Genomic DNA, 21,130 nt, shown 5'->3' on the forward strand with positions numbered 1-21,130 from the left:
CTAAAGGCAGATGCTTAACCCAGGTGCCAGCCAGGTGCCCCAAATTAACTTATTTTAACAGGAGTCCATTACCCTTCCAATTTTATCTTATTTTATATGTGTTTTTCTACCTCGTAGTTGGATTAGTTTGTATTTTAAATTGAATTACTTTCAAGTTACTCTTTGGGGGAAGTTCATTTTGGTAGAAAAACGTGTCAAGATTTGCTTCTGTTCAGACTTCCTTACCCCATACCTACAGCACTGAGGATGTGCTGGATCACATGTTGACTGTGATTTTTCAACAGCATATTGGACAGTTAAGATTTCTTGTGCAGTTTTTATCAAGGGTGAACAAGAGTTACAAGAAAAGAAGGTGAAATAGTTCAAAGGAAGTTAACGTATTTCTAAAGCTTAAAAAATGTTTCACATTAATATATAGTATTTAGTCCATGTTAGCAGATAAAAAGAGCAAGTACTAAATTGAACCATGTGTAGTTTTTTTTTCTTAGAATTTTATTGAGGTATAATCCGAATATAGCACTGAACAAGTTTAAGGTGACACATATTGTGAATAAGTTGCCATAGTAAGTTTAGTTAATATCGATCATCTTGTATAGATACAAGGGAAAACAAAGAAAAACATGTTATTTACCTTGTGATGAGAACCTCTAGGAGCCCTGTGTGGTTTAAGAAATGTCTCTTTTGTGGCATAATTGTTAGTCAAACATCCAGAGTGCATGTTCAAAAGATAGTAAGCACTCCTCCTTCCTTCCTGTCTAGTTGCGTGGGGGTTTTTGTCTTTGTGTATTTTATTTTGAAAGTGCCGTTTGAGTTCAGTTCATTTGTTCTGAATGTTCATAATAGCTGTATATGGTAATCCCATTTTCTACAAAGATTGATTGATAAATGTACTCCTAATCAAAAGTAAAACTGACCATGCACATTCACATTGGTTAACTCCGGGTTCTTAGTAGAAGAAACTAAGGAAATCATTGATTAATGCTTTATAACAAAAATTAGCAAGACAGAGCTCTTGAAAAGAGTTTTCAAATCCAGTGACACCTGTTTGAAAAAAGAAACAGGATAAAGTCGATTTTTTTTAAATAAAATGTCTGCTTTGCAAAAACCTTTGTTACCCTTATACACCACTCATGGAATTCTGTATGTTAGTAACAGCCAAGGATAAAGATTTTTAGTATTTTGCACAAATTTAAAATAGAGTTTTAATAGGGCTTTATTTTTCTAAGGAGTTTTAAATCAATTCTTAGAACAATATGAAATAGATGAGGCAGTCATTTTAGTGTTGATTTTACTTGTAGGACTAATCAACACATCACTTTGGTCTTTCCATGGCTTTATCCATCACTGTTGCTTAAAATCACTACTTACTTTTATCTCTGTATCCTTATGTAAAATGAGGAGGTTGGCCTGATGACCAGTGAATTGCCTTACAGTACTAGGATTCTGTGAGGTTACGCCTAACAACCACAGAAGTGAATGGAGAGTGTTGGTGCTAGGTGGTGATGAAGAATCTGGGTCACAACTCTGTTCATTTGGCAGATGTTTGATGCTAATCCTGAACTTGGGTTGGGTTGTTTTTACCAAAAAAAAATGTAGATGAATTTATGGACTTAATTGCTTTTTCTTTTTTTTAAAGATTTATTTATTTGAGAGAAGGAGAGAATATACATGCAGAGGGTAGGGGCAGAAGGAGAGAGAGAATCTTGAGCAGACCTTCTGCTGAACATGGAGCCCACCACAGGGCTCTATCCCATAGCCCTGGAATCATGACCTCAGCCAAAATCAAGAGTTGAATGCCTAACCTCCTGAGCCACCTAGGTGCCCTTATTTAATTGCCTTTTAAGAAAAGCTCCAAAAAGAAAAAAACAAAACAAAACTTTGATTTAACACATGGTCTAGCTTAGAAGTAACTTCTGTCTCCTTTCATTAAAAGCAGTGAGTCGATGAACTTGCTTAAGACATATTTAATCTTCTCTTGAAGTCTAGCACATAAATTTTTTTTGCTATATCATTTTGTACCATTTTTAAATTTTGAAATGGTAGTTGTTGACATAGATTTATAGTTAATTAGGTCAATATTATTAGAGTAAAGCTCACATGTGAAATATACACATTAAGTTTATAGTTCTTTGAGTTTTGATAAGTATATAAATCTAGCTCAAACAAAATACATACTATTTTCATCATACTGGAAGTTTCCTTTAAAATCATTCTCTCTCCTCTAGCCCAGGATGGAATTGTGTTCTACAGAAGGTACTCTTTTTGTGTCTTACCACAATATAGAGTTTTGGGGATTCGTCCATGTTATTCTGTATGTTTAGTAGTTTGTTGTAGTGTAGCATTACTATACATTATTTTATTACTGTATACCTATAGTAACAATAAATTATTTAGTACCTATTGCAGGATACTGGGATTATTTTTAGGGTGAGGCTATTATGAATAAGCTGACAGGAACAGTCTTATTCAAGTCTTTGTGTTTGTATTGTTTTACATACGTTGGGAGATTACCTATGAGTGGATTTGTTGATTTGTGAGGTACTTGTATGTCTCATTTATAAGAAATTGTCAAATGTTTTCCATAGTGGTTGTGCCATTTTATACTACCGTCAACAATATATGAGACTTCCAGTTTTTCTACATTGTTACCAACACTTGTTATGTATTTTTAATTATACCTACTCTTGTGGATGATTAATTACAGTAAGCATCTTTACATGTGCTTATGACCACTTGTACAACTTCTGTTGTAATATTTTCAAATCTTTTGCTGATTTTTAAGTTGTATTATCTTTTATTTATTTGTAGGAATTCTTAAAAAAATATATTCTCAATACAGTTGATTTGTTTAATGTATGTATTTTTTCCCCATTTTTCAACTTTGCCTCATCACTTTATAATTCTCTTAATCTTTTTTTACCAAGTGCAGAAGTTTACCATTTTTTTAAAATATTTTATTTATTTTATTTGACAGACAGATTACAAGTAGGCAGAGAGGCAGGCAGAGAGAGAGGAGGAAGCAGGCTCCCCACTGAGCAGAGAGCCTGATGTGGGGCTTGATCCCAGGACCCTGGGATCATGACCTGAGCCGAAAGCAGAGGCTTTAACCCACTGAGCCACCCAGGTGCCCCAGAAGTTTACCATTTTGAAGAAATTCAGATTCTTGAGTTTTCTTTTATGGCTAGGGCTTTTTTTTTTTTTTTGTAGTGAACTGAAATCTTTTGCATATCTTAAGGGTTATGAAGAAATTCTTTTTTCTTTTTGTCTAGTATCTTTATAGTTTGAACTTAGGTTTTTGACTGTCAATAGTTTCAAATTTTTGCGTATTAGTGAGACAGAGTGTGTGCTTCTCCTCCCTCCCTACCTCCCTGCGTAAGTACTTGGTCTAGCACCATTTATTAAAATGGCTGTCTTCTCTCTTTTGAATTAACTTTGGTGCCATTGTTGAAAAATCAATTGTTTGTGTATTTTCTAGACTATATGCTTGTTCCTTTGATAAGTTTGTTTCTCCCATTTATGGGAGAATTATGGAAGTAATTTTTCCAGTTACTGTTGATTGCTTACCTTTATAATTTCTAAGTCTTTCAACTATGTTCTTTTTCAAGATTGTTTTGGCTCTTCAAGGTCCTTTGTATTTCTACCTACATTTTTGGACTAGGTGTACTAATTTCTGTTAAAAACAAGCAAAAAGCCCATAAAATCTTAATGGGGTTTGGTATTTCAGTCTTAAAAATATTTTTGGAGAGGATGGTTATGTTAATAATACTGAATCTTGCAGTTTATGAAAATTTGTCTCTCTCCATTTATTTAGATCTTTTGTTTCTTATAGTAGTGTTTTATATTTTCCAGTATATATGTTTTGCCTATATTTTATTAAATTTATCCTTAAGTTTTTCATGTTCTTTGGTTATAAATGGTATTTGTAAATTTTATTTTCCATGTTTTGTTTCTTATACAGAGAAGTAAAATAGCCTTTAGTATTTTGACACCATTACTCTGTGATCTTGATAAACATAAATAGGTCATTTGTGAATAGACATGGCTTATATTTTTTCTTGCCAATTTTTAGAATTTTTTTCTCTCTTCTTTCTCTCTCTCTTTCATTTATTGAATTAGTTAGGATTTTCTATACAGTGGTAAATAGAAGTGATGAGACTAGACATCTTTGCCTTGTGCTCATTCTTATGTAGAATAAGTTCAACATATCACAAGTAAGAAGATGTTGACTACGGGTTTTTTGAGAATGTCATTTGTCAGATTGAGAAAGTTATCGTTCTAAATTGCTGAGAGTATTTATCATGAGTGGATATTAAATTTTGTTGTGCTTTTCCTGCGTCTTCTGACATGGTTATATGGTTTTCCTCCCTTACTCTGTTACTTTCACAAATTAATATGGTTTTTTGAATCTTAACCTAGCATTTGTAGGTTCCACTTCCTAAGAGATGTTACACTTTCTGCAACATTTTATTTGCTAACATTTTGTTAAGAATTTCTGAGTCTAAGATCATGAGGAATATTCATCTGAAATCTTCTTTCTTTCTAATAACCTTTGTCAGATTTTGGTATCAGGATGATGACCATCTTAAAAGGGATATTGGCTGGCATCTCCTACTCCTTTGTTTTCTGAAAGAATTTGTGTCAGATTGATTTTTTCACCTCCTCTTCAGTGAAGTTATCTAGACCTGTAGTTTTTATAAATTGTGTGTGTATGTGTGTGTGTGTGTGTGTGTGTGTAGGTTTTTATTATAAATTTAATTTCTTAGTTAGCTATAAGATTTAATCATTTTCCTCTTCTTACCACAGTTTGGACATCCATTTCATCTGAGTTGCATATTCATTGTAATAAATTGATTATATTACCTTTTAACTTAATGACTATGGGATTTATAACTATGTCCCTTTTTTCATTAGTGATTTGGTTTATTTATGTTTTCTTTTTTGTTTTTGTCTTGTTCATTGTCTACCAGTTCTGTTAATGTTTTTGAAAATAACTTTTGTCTTTGCTGATTTTCCTTTATTGGTTTCTGTTCTTTAGTACTTTGTTTCTCTTTTAGGTTTTATTTACTCTTTTTTCTTTTTAAGCTTCTTATTAGATCATTGATTTTATGTCATTTTAATACAAACATTTGAAAAAGTTCCACTATAATTTCTGCATTAGGTATATCCCACTAATTTTGATATGTTCTATTTTCATCATCATTCACTAAAAGTACTTTTTAACTTCCCTGTGGTGTATTCTTTAACCAGTGGTTTACTTTAAAGTATGTTGTGTAACTTACAGATATTAGGGAACTTCCATACATTTAATTTAATTCTTAGGTGGTCAGTAACATTAACTGTATCATTTCAGATCTTTGAAATTTGCTGACACTTATTTTATAGCCAATAATACATTTTTAATCTTAAGCTCTTGGTTAACCCAGTTGGGGTTTTGTTATTGATGTGAAATTTAGGAAGAGCTATAGAGACATACAACCCCAAATCAATATGTGATGAAAATGGAACCCAGTTGTATGTAGTATCATTACTTAGTACTCTGGTATCTGACTCATTTATGTCCTCTACACGCATGAGTTGGGTGTAGTTTATGGCCATATTACGAAACCCTGTGAAGAATATTTTTTCAACATTAACTTCTGTGTTTGTTTGACAAATAGATTTTTTTAAAAGAAAGTAATTTTTGTCTATTGATGCCTTTTACTCATTCGTAATTCTTCCTTCTCATTGCCATTTTCAGTCATAACAAAAGACTGATATTTGTCATGCATATTGTATGGTAAGGACTCAAACCAGACCCGAGTTTAAATCCAGTTCTTCTTCCCTGGCTGCTTGTATGACCTTGGTCAATTTACTTAACTTCTCTAAGCCTTGATTTTCTCATACGTAAAATGGGAATGAGAACAGTATTTAGCTAGAATTAAGTAAAATGTAATTCTTAACAAAATAGAAATTTTATATTCAAGATGAATACCTGCTTTATGCGTATTAGTAAAAATACCAGACCAGTCTCTCTAAGTGGTAGGTCTTTAATACTATCTTTGATTTTGATGAAAACAAAACAACAAAAAAAGGAAAACTGCTTTTAAAACTGGTTGTCTGTAGGAAATAGTAGTAGAAGTGAAAGAAACAAGGCAGAGAATGTTTGCTTTTCGTCAGGAGTAAAAGTGTAGTGAGATTAGCAGATACTCTTATATTCTTTATTATCCATGAACTCTTTATTTTCTTGGAAAAAAATAAAAATCTTTTAAAAATTAACAAAACTAGGTTTGGGGCTTTAAGGTTTAGATATTTTAAATTGTAGATATTTTAAACTATTTAAAAATAATTCTGAAATATCAGAATTTGCCTACTTATATTCATAATTCCCAGGGAGAATTGCCCTTCTCATTATGTTTTGCCATATTAAATGCACCTTAAGATATCGATTTTTTTTAAAAAAAAAAAAAAAAAAAAAAAAGATATCGATTTTTTCTTCTTAGTAATAAAGAGACTTGAAATCAAAAGTATAAAGTACATCATGAATTAATTCTTTGTTTTTATAGGTCTTATTTGTGATGTTTCTCAGTCTCATTTATTTTTTTTAAATATTTTATTTATTATTTGAGAGAGCAAGCAAGTGAGCACAAATAGGGGAGAGGAGCAAGGGAGAGGGAAGAAGAGGACTCCTCACTTGGCAGGGAGCCAGATGCCAACCTAGATCCTGGATATGACTTAACCTTCCATGGTGACCTACTTTTCTCATCTGTGAAGTCAGGATAAATGTAATTCATTGTTTGTATAAGCAGTAAATGAAATAGCATAAATCAATTTTGTGAACATATATGTTAAATATAGTCTTGATAATTAAAGTATTTCAGGGATTTTTCTTGTGATTAATTATAATGAATTTAATATCTTAGGCTAAGATCTTTATTTTATGAAAAATTTGTCTTTAAGTCTATTAGAATTTTTTAGTGTTCAGAAATATTTCTGGGAAATTCCTAGGTAATTTCATCAGATTAAAAAACCATAAGGTCAGTCATTACAAATGATCAGGTTGCATTTTTTTCTTGAGGATTCCAAGGTGATAGAAATTATGGTGAAATAAGTAACTAAGGAAGTTTAGAGTGGATGGTTTTATAGTGTATTTTGAGAGAATTGATAGAATTAACTATGAAACATATTACAGGTATTTCCAGAATGAAGTTGGCATGCTTTGTACTTTATTGAACTATAGAATTTTTTGTTATATTTGTCTTTATTATACTGAGAGAACAGGAGAAATACTCAGGTATTAAATGGCATTTCATCATATGGTCTTTTTTTTTTTTTTTAAGATTTTATTTGGCAAAGACAGAGAGAGAAAGAAAACACAAGCATGGGGAGCAGCTGGCAGAAGGAGAAGCAGGCTCCCCACTGAGCAAGGAGCTTGATATGGGGCTCCATCCCAGGACCCTGAGATCATGAGCTAAGCCAAAGGCAGATGCTTGACTGACTGAGCCACAGGCGTCCCTCTTCCTATGGCCTTAAGAATTAAGCAGTTCATCAGTATCTAAGAATATGTATATAAGTTTGTGTATCTTCATTATTATTAAAACTAAGTTTGATTATGACCTAGAGGCCAGAAATAAAATAGAATTTTAGAAGAATTCTTAGAGATTTCAACTAAGCATTAGATTAACTCAAAATCATAATACTGATTATTTAAGTTAAAAAAATATATGTTTCATGATAGTTCATTTAATGTCCTTGTTGACTATTGCATTTAGTCAGGATTTATTAAACTATAAATTATATCTATTTAGGATATCACCTTATACTTGCTGTTCTTTGCGATTTCTTTGGAAATTTTTTGGAGTCTTAGTAGTCATGTTACCAACAAATTACCATACCAATTTAGGTTATTGCAATCATCTCAACTGTGATTTTACATTAAGACTAAAACTTTACTTAGAAAACCATTAGGAGATGATATTGGTATCTATGAATATGAGAAGGAGGCTTTTGTCCATTCTCATCTAAGCTTTAGAAGAGAGAATAGGGATTTAAAAGGCCAGATGATTTTATATTTGATATGGGCAGAATGTTGAGAACTGTTAATGAATGAAGTGGGTTGTAAAGAATTCTTTTGGGATGTTTCTTCCTGAAAATATGCTCTCGCACTTGCTTATTAATTTAACAGTCGTGCTTATTGAAGGCATGTGCTTTCTGAACTCTTTTGTGTAATTAAGAGGATTGTTTCACATTTAAATTCCTAACTTGAGTGTTTTTGGTTTTTTTCCCCTTTCCCATAGGAGGAGCATATTATTTAATATCTAGAAGTCTAGGGCCAGAATTTGGTGGTGCAATTGGACTGATCTTCGCTTTTGCCAATGCTGTTGCAGTTGCTATGTATGTGGTTGGATTTGCAGAAACCGTGGTGGAGTTGCTTAAGGTAATTTCCACTTCTAGATATTGGTTTCCCAAATTGTTATTGAGGTCTATGTGCCACTCCTCGTATTGGACCTAGGAAAGCAGTGATGAACACAGAACGTGTCCTTCAAGAAGTTTAATATAGGAGATAGACAAAGTAATGATAATACCTTGTCAGAAGTGGGTAGTTATAGAAGACTTTGGCAACACAAAAGGTAATCACTTACTACCACCTAGGAAAGGGGCAAAGGTCACAAAGGAGTGTGAGTAAGGGTTTTCCAAGGAAGGGAGTCTAGCAGTCAGTAGGCAGGTAGGAGAGGTGGGATGTGCCATGAGGGAATAGGAGAAAAAAGGGAACAAGGGCCCAGAAGGGGTAGAGTATAGTGTGGTTTTGTTGTTTGTTTGTTTGTTTTTAAATTCTGTAAATATTTCTATATAATTGTAGCATAAAATAGAGATTTAAGACTAGAGAGGCAAAAAAGGGTCAAATCAGTAAAGCTATTATTTGCTACTAAATTGGGGTCTTAATCTCAGTTGGAGTTAGGGGCTGGAATAAGATCATATTGGGGCTTGAAGAAACATGGAACCATAGTATAGGGCATGGATCTGAGGGATCACCAGTGTAGAGGGAGACCATTCAGAAAGTTATAGCTATCCTGAAAAAGGATGGTGGTGTGCATTCAAACAATGACCAGTGTAGCTAGAGAGGTATTGGTGAACTGGAGAGATTTTTAGAAAGTCAAATGAGTGGATTTGATGATTATTGAGATATAGCAAATTAGAGAAAGAGAAAGGGAAATTAGAGAAAAGAGAAAGGATTTCAGGTTTATAGATATAGATTCATATATATAAATACATAGATATATAGATTTACGTACAAAAAATAGATTTCTGAGTTGGAGGTTTAAATGGAGGGTAATGGCATTCACTGAGAAAGACCAGCACAGGACAGTGTAATTTGGGATGTCTGATTGGAAGAACCAGAGGTATAGCCAAGTAGAGCTGGCCAGGAAGTAGTTGATAATACTGCCCTGGCATTGAGAAGAGGATTTGTTTGAAAAGAGTTAAGGTGTGTGTGTAGTTAAAGCAGCAGAAGTGAAATAGGATTCACCATTATTAACTGAGAGCGACCTGGAGAGACACTTAATAGCTGTCCATCATGTTAGATTAGGTTGTAACTCTGTTCTATGGTCGGAAGCCGCCCATTAGAAAGTGTAAGATTTGAGAGAGACTGGCACTTATGTTGGCATTGACCTTAGTTGTATAGGCCTAAGGGATGAGAAAAGCAAGGGCTGTAAGAAAGCAAGCAGTATAACTATTAAGAGTTAATATTCTTTTGTTATTTAATTTAGCATGTTTTTAATGTCATAGATATTAAACCACAAATACTTTTGCTTGTTAGAGTGGGAACAGTGTGTGTTTTTAGACATCTACATGAATGTGTATTCATCTCTTTTTCTTATGCAACATAAAAGACCATTAAAAACACGAGTTTACTAATCACAATAATACAAAATATATGTCTTTAAAAAATGCTAACTGTGAGTCCTGCTTAAGTGTATTATGATTTTTATTTGCTTGTTAGCAATTTCATTTTTTATTTAAGTCTGTATTAAATATAGCATTATTAATTTGATCATATATTTGATGTCTTGAGCTTCTTGAATGGTGCCTTAATAGTACATAGTTATTTATTCCTTTTTCTTAGGCCTCCCTGTTTATTCCTTACATATGTATTCTACTTCTTAATGTAAGAAATTCTGATATCTCTGAAGTGTTTCCAGAAGAATTAAAGAATTTATCTGAATAACTGAAATTGTTCATTATATTTATAATTCTCGTTTTCTAGGAACATTCCATACTTATGATAGATGAAATCAATGATATTCGAATTATTGGAGCCATTACCGTGGTGCTCCTCTTAGGTATCTCAGTGGCTGGAATGGAATGGGAAGCAAAAGTAAGTAATGAACTCACTGGAATATCTGTATGTATTTAACATAAGAACTTTTAGAGCTTTTGTTTAGAGACTACTCAAAGTGTGGTAATATTTTTAGATTTTAAATATTTCTTAAGTGGCCATTTTCAGGGAAGTTTATGTATCAGGTTATTTTCTATCCGACAAGGCCGGGAATGTTCAGAGGTAACAGTCAGTCCTAAGCATCCACTTAAATACAGTACTTTCTACTTTGGATTTCCTGCCCCCTCTCCTCTTCCTCTTTTCCCCTCCCCTCCCTTAATCTTGATTGAAGTTATTTAGAATCACTCAGGTCAATATGTCAGGTAGCCCAAATTAAACTCTTGGCTTTGTAATTTAACAATTCAACTTCAAAAATAAATACAGGGGTAATAAATGTCAAGTTAGTGCCTTTAAGAGATTAGAGAAGCTCATCTCGCTCCTTGCTGTTGACGTCTCAGAAATCATGGCTACCAAAGCCAGGACCGCTGTTTCTGGGAAAAGTTGCTAAAGTCACATGTTAATAACTAGTAGGCAGAGCACCTGGCATTATTCTCTATATCTGAGAGAATATTCCTCAGTACAGCTGTTTTCCTGACTGCGTGTCCATATGGATCTGCTGAGGATCTCCAAGTCCCCTCTAGGTGTCATATTTCCTTTTATATATCATGTAAGATCATATATTATATGATCTTATATATGATCATATATATATGGTATATTATATGATCATATATATTATCATATAATAATAATATTTATCATATCAAAAATTAGGCAATTTCGAAAGAATAATTTTCCCAAGGTTGTTTTTTTAAGTCATTAGTATATAATTAACTCATTTACTTATACTTTTAACCATTTGACTTAACTGAAAAGAATAGAATTTCATCCTACATAGGACAGGATGAGCATTTAAGCAGTTTTTATTTCCATGGTTTCCAGGTTTTCATGAGCATCTGCCTAACTTTATTGGGAGGTAAAGAGTGGAAGCGGAGAGGTGGGGGAATATGGCAAAATAGTGAAGGGAGTCAAATGTATAAAATTGCTGTTATCAAATAAATCTCAGAGAGATGTAATGTACAGCATGGTGCCTAGAGTTAATACTATACTGCATATTTAAAAGTTGCTTTTTTAAAGAGTAGATCTTAAAAGTTCTCATCACAAGAAAAACAGTTTTTAAATTATGTATGGTCCTGGATATTAACTAGACTTATTGGGGTGATCACTTTACAATTACATGTGTATAAATATTGAATTGTTATGTGGTACACCAGAAACTCATAGATTGTTACATGTCAGTTGTATATCACTGAAACAAAACAAAAAGAGTGTAGGAGGAAAGATGGAAGTTCTCATAGACTGTTCCTTCCAGTCCCCTTGCTACTTCAGTCTTCCTTCTGGATATTGTCTTCTTTTTTCTGTCTTTTTTTCTTCTTCAACATTGTGGCTGTCAGACATTCAACATTGTGCTTGGACCTGGTGTAAAACTTGTTTTTGTAGCAAACAAGTTCCCCATGTCAAGATTGTACTTCCATTGGAGGGGATGGTAAATAATGATAAAGGATACAAAGCCTGCAGAGTTGTGGAATTTATAGTGCTTTATGATTTGTGTGGTGGCATGCACATCCTGAATTTATTTCAGAAATATTTGGCATGATCCTACTTACACTATCCATTTTTCCCCTGATATATTGAACATTTTAGGATAGTTCTTTAAAAATCGCTCATATAGTATAAGTTTATTGAATGCCTCAAAAACCTTTTTGAGGCACTGGGAAAACAAGACAAATCCCTTCAGTCACAGAAGTTATAAGGTAATGAAACTGAATCAGTGTAGAGACATTAGAGATTTGATTTTGATTCTTCATGTTTAAAATTCCAGGCTCAGATTGTTCTTTTGGTGATTCTCCTACTTGCAATTGCTGATTTTGTCATAGGAACATTTATCCCATTGGAGAGCAAGAAGCCCAAAGGTTTCTTTGGTTATAAATGTAAGTAAAAAAAATATAGACTGTCCTTTTGACATTTTTTTTTCTATATTTTGTGCATGTTATAACATTTTACTAGTAAACAAAGAATACACTGTAGATAATTTGTAATATAATTGCTCTTGTTGGAGTGACTCACACTAATTAACAATCCAATTTAGTGTTGTCTCTGTTATGTATGTTATGATCAGAGTAAAATACTACTTTTATTTATGTCTTCTGTTTTTCATTCTTAGCATCAAAAGATGTTAGAATGTAGAAAAATCAGTGCTCCTGAGGAAAGGTGTCTTTGTTCTCTGCCATTTTAGGAATTTGTGACTGAAATGGTGACTTTTATGCTCACGTGGCTTTTTCATTCTGTTAGCTGTATTTCAGCAAAGCAGTCTAAACATGCCTATACCCATGAAGGAAACACTCATGGTATAATGGCCACTTCGGTTATTTGACAGTTTTACATCCTACATTGTGAGCATTTTCTACAGTTTTAATCTTTGTGACCATTTTCATTCTGCTTCTAATTGTCCCTGCTGGTGAAATTTACTTGCATTTGTTATTTCCTTAAGTCTCTCTCCCTATTTCCCACCCCGTTACCATCCCCTGCTCTCCACCTAATGGAACCAGTCTGCACCTGCATCTGCACAGGGTGAAATGGCGCCAGGAAGAACACTTGCATTAGTGTCAGAGAGGTTTACCACTTAGGGTAATTGATGTGTCTTCAGGTGACTCAAAACTACTCAAGAAACTCCTTGTTTTGAAGCCCTGGAAGAAGAGACCTAACTGCGGTAGTCCCTAGTCATTCAGCCCAAAGCAACTCCTACAGACCTATGAAAAGATACAGGATGTATTTCAGTGCACTTCTTCCTTCACAAAGTCTTACTAGGGAAAAAAAAATCAGGCGACCCAAACTGTGGGTCCTAGAGATCTGGTTGGTTTACCTTTGGGTGTAAGCTTACTAATCTTTTGGCTCACTGGTAATAACATGCAGTACTTCATTATTTGTGAGTGGCACTGGTTTGGTTCTCTCAGACACTGATTTAGTTGCATGGTTAGTTTTCGGATAGGAATTGTTCCAAGGTTTCTACCTTAACTAGTGACACTCACCCATTTTTTGTGCCTACTGGTCCTGCCTGGGTTGATAGTGTGATACCTATTTTTACTACTATTGCTCATGCTGCCGCCGCCGCCGCCGCCTTCTTTTTCTTCCTCTTCCTCCTCCTCTTCCTCCTCTTCCTCTTCTTCCTTTTCTTCTTCCTCCTCTTCTTCTTCCTCTTCTTTTTTAAAAGATTTTATTTATTTATTTGACAGAGAGAGAGATCACAAGTCGGCAGAGAGGCAGGCAGAGAGATAGGGGGAAGCAGGCTCCCTGCTGAGCAGAGAGCCCAATGCACTGCTCAATCCCAGGACCCTGAGATCATGACCTGAGCCAAAGGCAGAGGCTTAACCCACTGAGCCACCCAGGTTCCCCTGCTTGTGCCTACTTATAAAAGGGACTTTAAATTCCTGATTTTCTGGATTGGGAGAAAAGGTGTTGACTAGCCATGCCCGAAGTGAAAGTTAATAGCATCCCTTAGGTAGATATATTTTTACATTTTACACTTCCATAAATTATATTTGTGACATTTCTTGTCCTTACAAGTGGTTTTTTACTTAAAATTTTTTATATTATAATTTTTTAACATTTCTTTTTACAACCTTATTTCTAAAATAAGTATTAAAAATTCTAGGGGATGATTATTTCTACAAAATTCCTAGTAATTGTATATTTTCTGTTTGTGACTTCTATTGATTTAAAAATAGCTGCAAATATCTGCTAAATCATGTTTTTCATTTCCTTCTTTTTTTTCCCCAGATCCTTGGCCCCTTATAAAACTATTGCATTATTGGGGCTCCTGGGTGGCTCAGTGGGTTAAGCCTCTGCCTTCGGCTCAGGTCATGATCCCAGGTGCTGGGATCGAGCCCCGCATCGGGCTTTCTGCTCAGCGGGGAGCCTACTTCCTCCTCTCTCTCTCCCTGCCTCTCTGACTACTTGTGATCTCTCTCTGTGTCTAATAAATAAATAAAATCTTTTTTTAAAAAAGTATTGCATTATTACCTAGTATAGTAATAAATAATGTATCAGTAGCATATCTGGGATTTTTCTCAGTCTGAAATAAACAAATCTAAATATACTTCAGAATGTGACTTTTCCTTTTTGGTGGTTGATATTGCTTTGTATTTGCTGCCTTGTCATTCATTTTACTAAGGTAGTAAGATACTTCATGGTTCCAGTAGAAGACCCTGGTGCATGGTAGTTACTCAGATGATGGATAAGTGGGTGGATGACAGTTAACTGGTTGTTTCACTATCACGGCCCATCAGAATAGATGGAAATAGTAAGACTAGTTGAAGCATTCATTATTGTTAAAATGGAAAGGGACTTTAACTAGTTTGCCTTAGCTAAGATTATATGGAAGCCTCATGAATAATTCAGCATTAAAAATTAAGCAGGTCACCACAAGGAAAGAGAAAACTGTACAGATAGTATATAAGTTAGATATAAGGGGGGAAAAAAGGATACAGATGAGTATGATGTTTTTTATTTTCCTACCTCCTTTCCTGTCTCTTTTACTGACCCCAGACGTTGAGAAGTTTATCCATGCTTTGACTGACCTTTGTACTAGTGATAACAATCAAGTTAAAGGTGCTTGTGTATTAAGATACACAAAATAGTAGACATGACCCAGGTCAAATCATCATTTTGATTATTAACTGCTCCCTCATAATGCCCTGCTTCTACTAGGAAATGGTCAAGAATTTACCAGGTACTTGAACACTTGCACTTGACCTAAATTATAAGAGTCTAATCTGCTGTCCATTAATTGCCAAAGATATTTTGTTCTCCACAGCTGAAATATTTAATGAGAACTTTGGACCAGATTTTCGAGAGGAAGAAACTTTCTTTTCTGTATTTGCCATCTTTTTTCCTGCTGCAACTGGTATTCTTGCTGGAGCAAATATCTCAGGTGATCTTGCAGTAAGTATTATGAAGTACTGTATCCATTCTGTATTAAAAATGGTATATATATATTTACTTTTAAAGGTAGACTTAAAATTATTTTTTGTCTTCTAGGATCCTCAGTCAGCTATACCCAAAGGAACACTTTTAGCCATTTTAATTACTACGGTGGTTTACATAGGAATTGCAGTATCTGTAGGTAAATAGTCTTCCATTTCTCTTTCAGAAATTTCATGATTCATACTTTAAATATTTATTTCCATAATATTGTATTTCTAACTTTTAATTGCAGATATATTTCAATAAAAATATTAAGAGTTGCGGGGCGCCTGGGTGACTCAGTGGGTTAAAGCCTCTGCTTTCAGCTCAGGTCATGATCCCAGGGTCCTGGGATTGAGCCCGCATAGGGCTCTCTGCTCAGCGGGGAAGCCTGCTTCCTCCTCTCATTCACTCTCTGCCCACCTCTCTGCCTACTTGTGAACTCTCTCTGTCAAATAAATAAATAAAATCTTAAAAAAAAAAAAAATTAAGAGTTGCATGTTTTAATTCAGAAAGAGTTTTAAGTAAACTACTAGTGGTTTTATAGATACTACCTAATCCCCCAGATGCCTTAGTGTTTTTTACTGTAAGATCTTTATGAATTAAAGTAAATTAAAAATTATGTAAACTCTTCTAGGAAAACTCTTAAATTTGATTTTGCTACAATTTATAAAAAATACACTTCATGTAGTAGAAGTAAATGCATTCTACTCTGTGACCTTTATAAAATTTTTAATGTTTTTGTTTATGGTGGTTATTTTGTATTGCGTGTTAATCTTACTATGTATGAAGATTGTTTGAAGACATTTATTGAGTGAAAGTCACCTGTAGGGTAAACAGGGCTCTTTTTTCCCCTCACCCCAGATGGTTTCACAAGTACCTTCTTTTTTTTTTTTTTAAGATTTTATTTATTTGACAGAGAGAGATCACAAGCAGGCAGAGAGACAGGCAGAGAGAGAGGGAAGCAGGCTCCCTGCTGAGCAGAGAGCCCGATGTGGGACTCGATCCCAGGACCCTGAGATCATGACCTGAGCCGAAGGCAGCAGCTTAACCCACTGAGCCACCCAGGCGCCCTCACAAGTACCTTCTAAACACTGCTCCAAAAGTTAGATGAAGAAATTCAGAAAGAAAAAAACTTGATACAGTGTGTCTGGTCATTAAAATATTTCTCCCTTTCAAACTTAACTTTCTGTTGGTGTTTTTTACCAAAAAAATTTTTGATTGATAAATAGGGTAATCTATATTGAATGAAAAGTGTTACTGAAGTCTTAATTGAATGAACCTGGTTTTCAACTTTTTATTACATTCATGAAATCATAGCATTTTAAATGAACTGGAAAGGGCTTAAGTGGTCAGCCAATCTCTAAATCACTGTTGTACACATGAAGAAATGAAAGCTTAGTGATTCCTTACTAAAGATAACTCACACTTGATTTAAAGAATGTTTCCTGGCAAAGAGGACTTTTATTTTGTCTTTTAGTCAATTCTTTAAAGACTCTTAGTAAAGTAGTTTCTTTAGCTGAAATGTTCCCAAGAAAAAATATTGATTTACATATAATTTACTTGCAGTGACTATAGATAAAAAATTTTTAGAAATATTTTATTTATTTATTTGAGAGAGAAAGTTAGCTAGAGAGAAGAGAGCATGAGTGGCGGGGAGGGGAGGAGCAGAGGGAGAGGGAGAAGCAAACTCCCCGCTGAGCAGGGAACCCAGTGCAGGACTGCACCCCAGGACCCTGATTCGTGACCTGAGCTGAAGGCAGATGCCTAGCTGACTGAGCCACCGGGCTTGGAGTCCATAGGAGGATCTCTGAAATTCATTTAGAAATAAAAATCGTGTGTGTGTGTGTATAAAATATGTATGTTTGTATGTATGTTTTTATATTTATATATTTTTATATACTATATAAATAAATATATATTTAGGAAAAAATATATATATATATAAGCTTAGCAGAAACATTTCATGTTCCCCTAAAAGTTCCTGGCTCAGGAAAATTTAGTTTTAATTTAAAGAATGATATAGCTGATTGTTTCAAATCGGAAAATAATTAGTTAAACCAAATAAATGTTTTCTGTTTGTATCTGACTCTCTGGCTATGAGCTGTCATACTTAATTCATTCTGTCCGTACTAGCCCTTGGAGCAGTAGGAGTAGCCCTTCCTCCCTGACAATCAGGAGTGGGGCCAGTATTTACAACAGTGGATGTGTAACTCATTCAGAGTAAGGGAACCTCTTTTCCCCCAGTCACCTGCAATGTAGAACATTAAAGTAGGAAACACATAAGAGCATTGCTGCTGTAGGGTAAACAGGGCTCTTTTTTCCCCTCACCCCAGATGGTTTCACAAGTACCTTCTAAACACTGCTCCAAAAGTTAGATGAAGAAATTCAGAAAGAAAAAAACTTGATACAGTGCATCTGGTCATTAAAATATTCTCCCTTTCAAACTTAACTTTCTGTTTGTTGCTCACTTTTGGCTGCAATGTTTAAAATTTTTACCTCCTATATGATGAGATAGGACTGTAAAAGTGCCTCCAATGTCTAAAGAATGCTAATTACTAATAGTTACACATCATATATTGTTCCAAATAACCAAGTGCTTTTTTCCAAGAAAACTTTTTAAATGTCATGTCTTTTTTCTTTTTAAAAAATTTTTATTTATTTTTTAATTTCTTTTAAGTGTTCCAGAATTCATTGTTTATGCACCACACCCAGTGCTCCATGCAATATGTGCCCTCCAAATACCCACCTCCAGGCTCACCCAACCCCCCATCCCCCTCCCCTCCAAAACCCTCAGTTAGTTCCTCAGAGTCCACAGTCTCTCGTGGTTCATCTCCCCCTCCAACTTCCCCCAACTCCCTTCTCCTCTCCATCTCCTCTCCATCTCCTCATGTCCTCCGTGTTATTCCTTATGCTCCACAAATAAGTAAAACAATATGATAATTGTCCCTCTCTGCTTGACTTATTTAACTCAGCATAATCTCTTCCAGTCCTGTCCATGTTGATATAAAAGTTGGGTATTCATACTTTCTGATGGAGGCATAATACTCCATAGTATATATGGACCACATCTTTATCCATTCTTCCGTTGAAGGGTATCTTGGTTCTTTCCACTGTGGTTCTTTCCATTGCTGCTATGAACGTTGGGGTACAGATGGCCCTTCTTTTCACTACATCTGTATCTTTGGGGTAAATACCCAGTAGTACAATTGCAGGGTCATAGGGAAGCTCTATTTTTAATTTGTTAAGGAATCTCCACACTGTTTTCCAAAGTGGCTGCACCAGCTTGCATTCCCACCAACAGTTTAAGAGGGTTGCCCTTTCTCCTCATCCTCTCCAACACATGTTGTTTACCTTCTTGTTAATTTTGGCCATTCTAACTGTTGTAATGTGGTTTTGATTTGGATCTCCCTAATGGCTAGTGATGACGAACATTTTTTCATGTGTCTGTTAGCCATTTGCATGCCTTCATTGGAGAATTTAGACTGCTTTTTCTAATGAACCATCACCTACTTTCAACAAAGTTATCAAGGAATAGAAATATATGGTTAATCTTGATTCACCTGTACCCATTCCTTCTGCCTCATGGGTTATTTTTAAGCAAATCTTGGCAATCACACACTGTCTTATTATCAGGATAGACTTACTTGAGCCTAAGGTTTAAATAGAATTATAGTTCATTAATGTTAAATGTTAAAATTGTTTCCCTTCACAGAAGATTGATATTACCTGAAGTCTGATCTTTGGCATGTTTCACATATTAAATACTTGGAGTACAGGAAAACATTTCTACCATTTGGAACTCTTCCAACATAATGTTTTATATTTACTTAACCAAACAGTTTTGCTCATTACCATTTTCCACAGTTATATGTGTGGGGTTTTCAAGTGTGCATGTGTGAGATACTGGTTTTTGTAAGATTTTGTTTCACTACTTAAATATTTGGGGCCATGATGCTATTCCAATTCTGTTTCAGGTAAATCTACTTAAACTGTTAATGCTAAAAATGTAAATACTGTTAACCAGTTCATGTTCAGTCAGTACCATAAATCCCTTTATGAACATATATAATTTTTAAATGAATATAAGTTTTAGTTATTGCTTGTTCTTATTGTCTCTTGTCCTTCAGGTTCTTGTGTTGTTCGAGATGCCACTGGGAATGTTAATGACACTATTGTAACAGAGCTAACAAACTGTACTTCTGCAGCCTGCAAATTAAACTTTGACTTTTCATCTTGTGAAAGCAATCCTTGTTACTATGGCCTAATGAACAATTTCCAGGTGAGCCTCATATTTCTATTCTGCTGACATTGTATACATAGACGTCAGGCTGCTGTCAAACCTGAGCATTCAGAGTACAGCGCTCACTTAGAATGGAGGACCATTGTAGGACCATTGTTATTTTTTACTCAGATAGCTGTTTGAAAAGTCTGTCAATGAGTAATTGGGCAAATAGATAAGTAATTTAAAGGGTAAAATCTGAAGCTGTTCAAGAGCTAAAGGACTCATGAGGGCAACACTTTGATGATCGTTTATAATATATGTAGTGAATAGATTCATAAAGCAAGGAAACATCTCACATGTGGTCATACTTGTTGGGTCTATTTCTGGGTTCTCTGATCTCTTCTTTGGCATTTTCATCTGTCAGTCCACCAGTACCATCCATTCTTGTTAAGAGTAGTTACATGATAAGTCTTAAAGTCAAGTACATCGATTCCTCCCACTTTATCCTTTTTCAGAATTGTTTTAGCTATTTTAGTTCCTTTTGCTTTTTCACATAAATTGTAGAATGATGTTTATCTACAAAAAGTCTTAACTGGATTTTTGATAGGAACATATTAAACTTGTGTTTCAAATTGGGGAGAATTGACATGTTCACTTTGTTGAGTGTTCTAATCCATGAACCCAGTATGTTTCTCCATTTATTTAGATCTTCTTTGGTTTCTTTCATCAGTGTTGTATAGTTTTCAGAATACAAGTACTTGCTCAATGTGTTTGTTAGATTTATACCTAAGTATACCTAAGTATTATACCTAAGTATTTATACCTAAGTATTATTTTGAGTATTTTATTATTTTTTAGAAAATCTTCTTGTAAGTAATCTCCACACCCAATGTGGGGCTTGAACTCATAATCCTGAGATCAAGAGTTGCATGTTCCACTCAGTGAACCAGCCAGGCCACCCTTTAAGTATTTTAAATGAGTTCTGCACTCAATGAAATGAGTTGAGTTTCTATTTTGGGGTGTCTTCATAACTGCTTTATGTAATAACTTCCCTTTTAAGAAAGTATTGGTGAGTATCAGTATTGTTATTAGGTAAGGCCCATGTATTCATGCTGTGCTAAACTCCCATTGAATAATAGAATAAAATTCTTAATGCATTCTTGAAAGTTTGTGACCTTTTAAAACACAAGAGCTATATAAAACACAATACTGTTTGTCCAGTATTTAGAGAATATCAGTCCTTCTTCTTTTTATTATTACCTCTGTAAGGTTCTGAAAGTGAAATGAAATTTTTTAACATTTATAGGTTTTTACAGAGAAGATTATACTAATTCAGAATGAAAACTAAAAATTTTGATTCTAGTGTTTTTACAGTTTAGTGTAAACATAAACAGAGTAACTGAGCGTTCACTATATTTTAGAACAATATACATTTTATATAGAATACTTAAATTTTATAATAAATTTGTGACTTAAATTTTTAATGGCAGTATTTTTTTATTTTGTGTTTTAAGGAATTGACTACATTTTCA

At 34.3% G+C, this 21,130-nt stretch overlaps 1 protein-coding gene across 2 annotated transcripts in view; it reads left to right on the forward strand.

The window, feature by feature from the left end:
* SLC12A2 (solute carrier family 12 member 2) overlaps nucleotides 1-21,130 on the forward strand; it is a 103,988-nt gene that overhangs the window by 37,366 nt on the left and 45,492 nt on the right. For both annotated transcript variants that reach the window (XM_059174472.1, XM_059174473.1), the window contains exons 5-10: nucleotides 8,274-8,413; nucleotides 10,241-10,351; nucleotides 12,234-12,342; nucleotides 15,225-15,352; nucleotides 15,449-15,533; nucleotides 19,504-19,655. In XM_059174472.1, coding sequence (XP_059030455.1) covers nucleotides 8,274-8,413; nucleotides 10,241-10,351; nucleotides 12,234-12,342; nucleotides 15,225-15,352; nucleotides 15,449-15,533; nucleotides 19,504-19,655 — 725 coding nt within the window. The remainder of the gene's footprint in view (nucleotides 1-8,273; nucleotides 8,414-10,240; nucleotides 10,352-12,233; nucleotides 12,343-15,224; nucleotides 15,353-15,448; nucleotides 15,534-19,503; nucleotides 19,656-21,130) is intronic.

This window comes from Mustela lutreola, chromosome 5 (assembly GCF_030435805.1).
Source record: "Mustela lutreola isolate mMusLut2 chromosome 5, mMusLut2.pri, whole genome shotgun sequence".
In the NCBI taxonomy this organism is placed as follows: Eukaryota; Metazoa; Chordata; class Mammalia; order Carnivora; family Mustelidae; genus Mustela; species Mustela lutreola.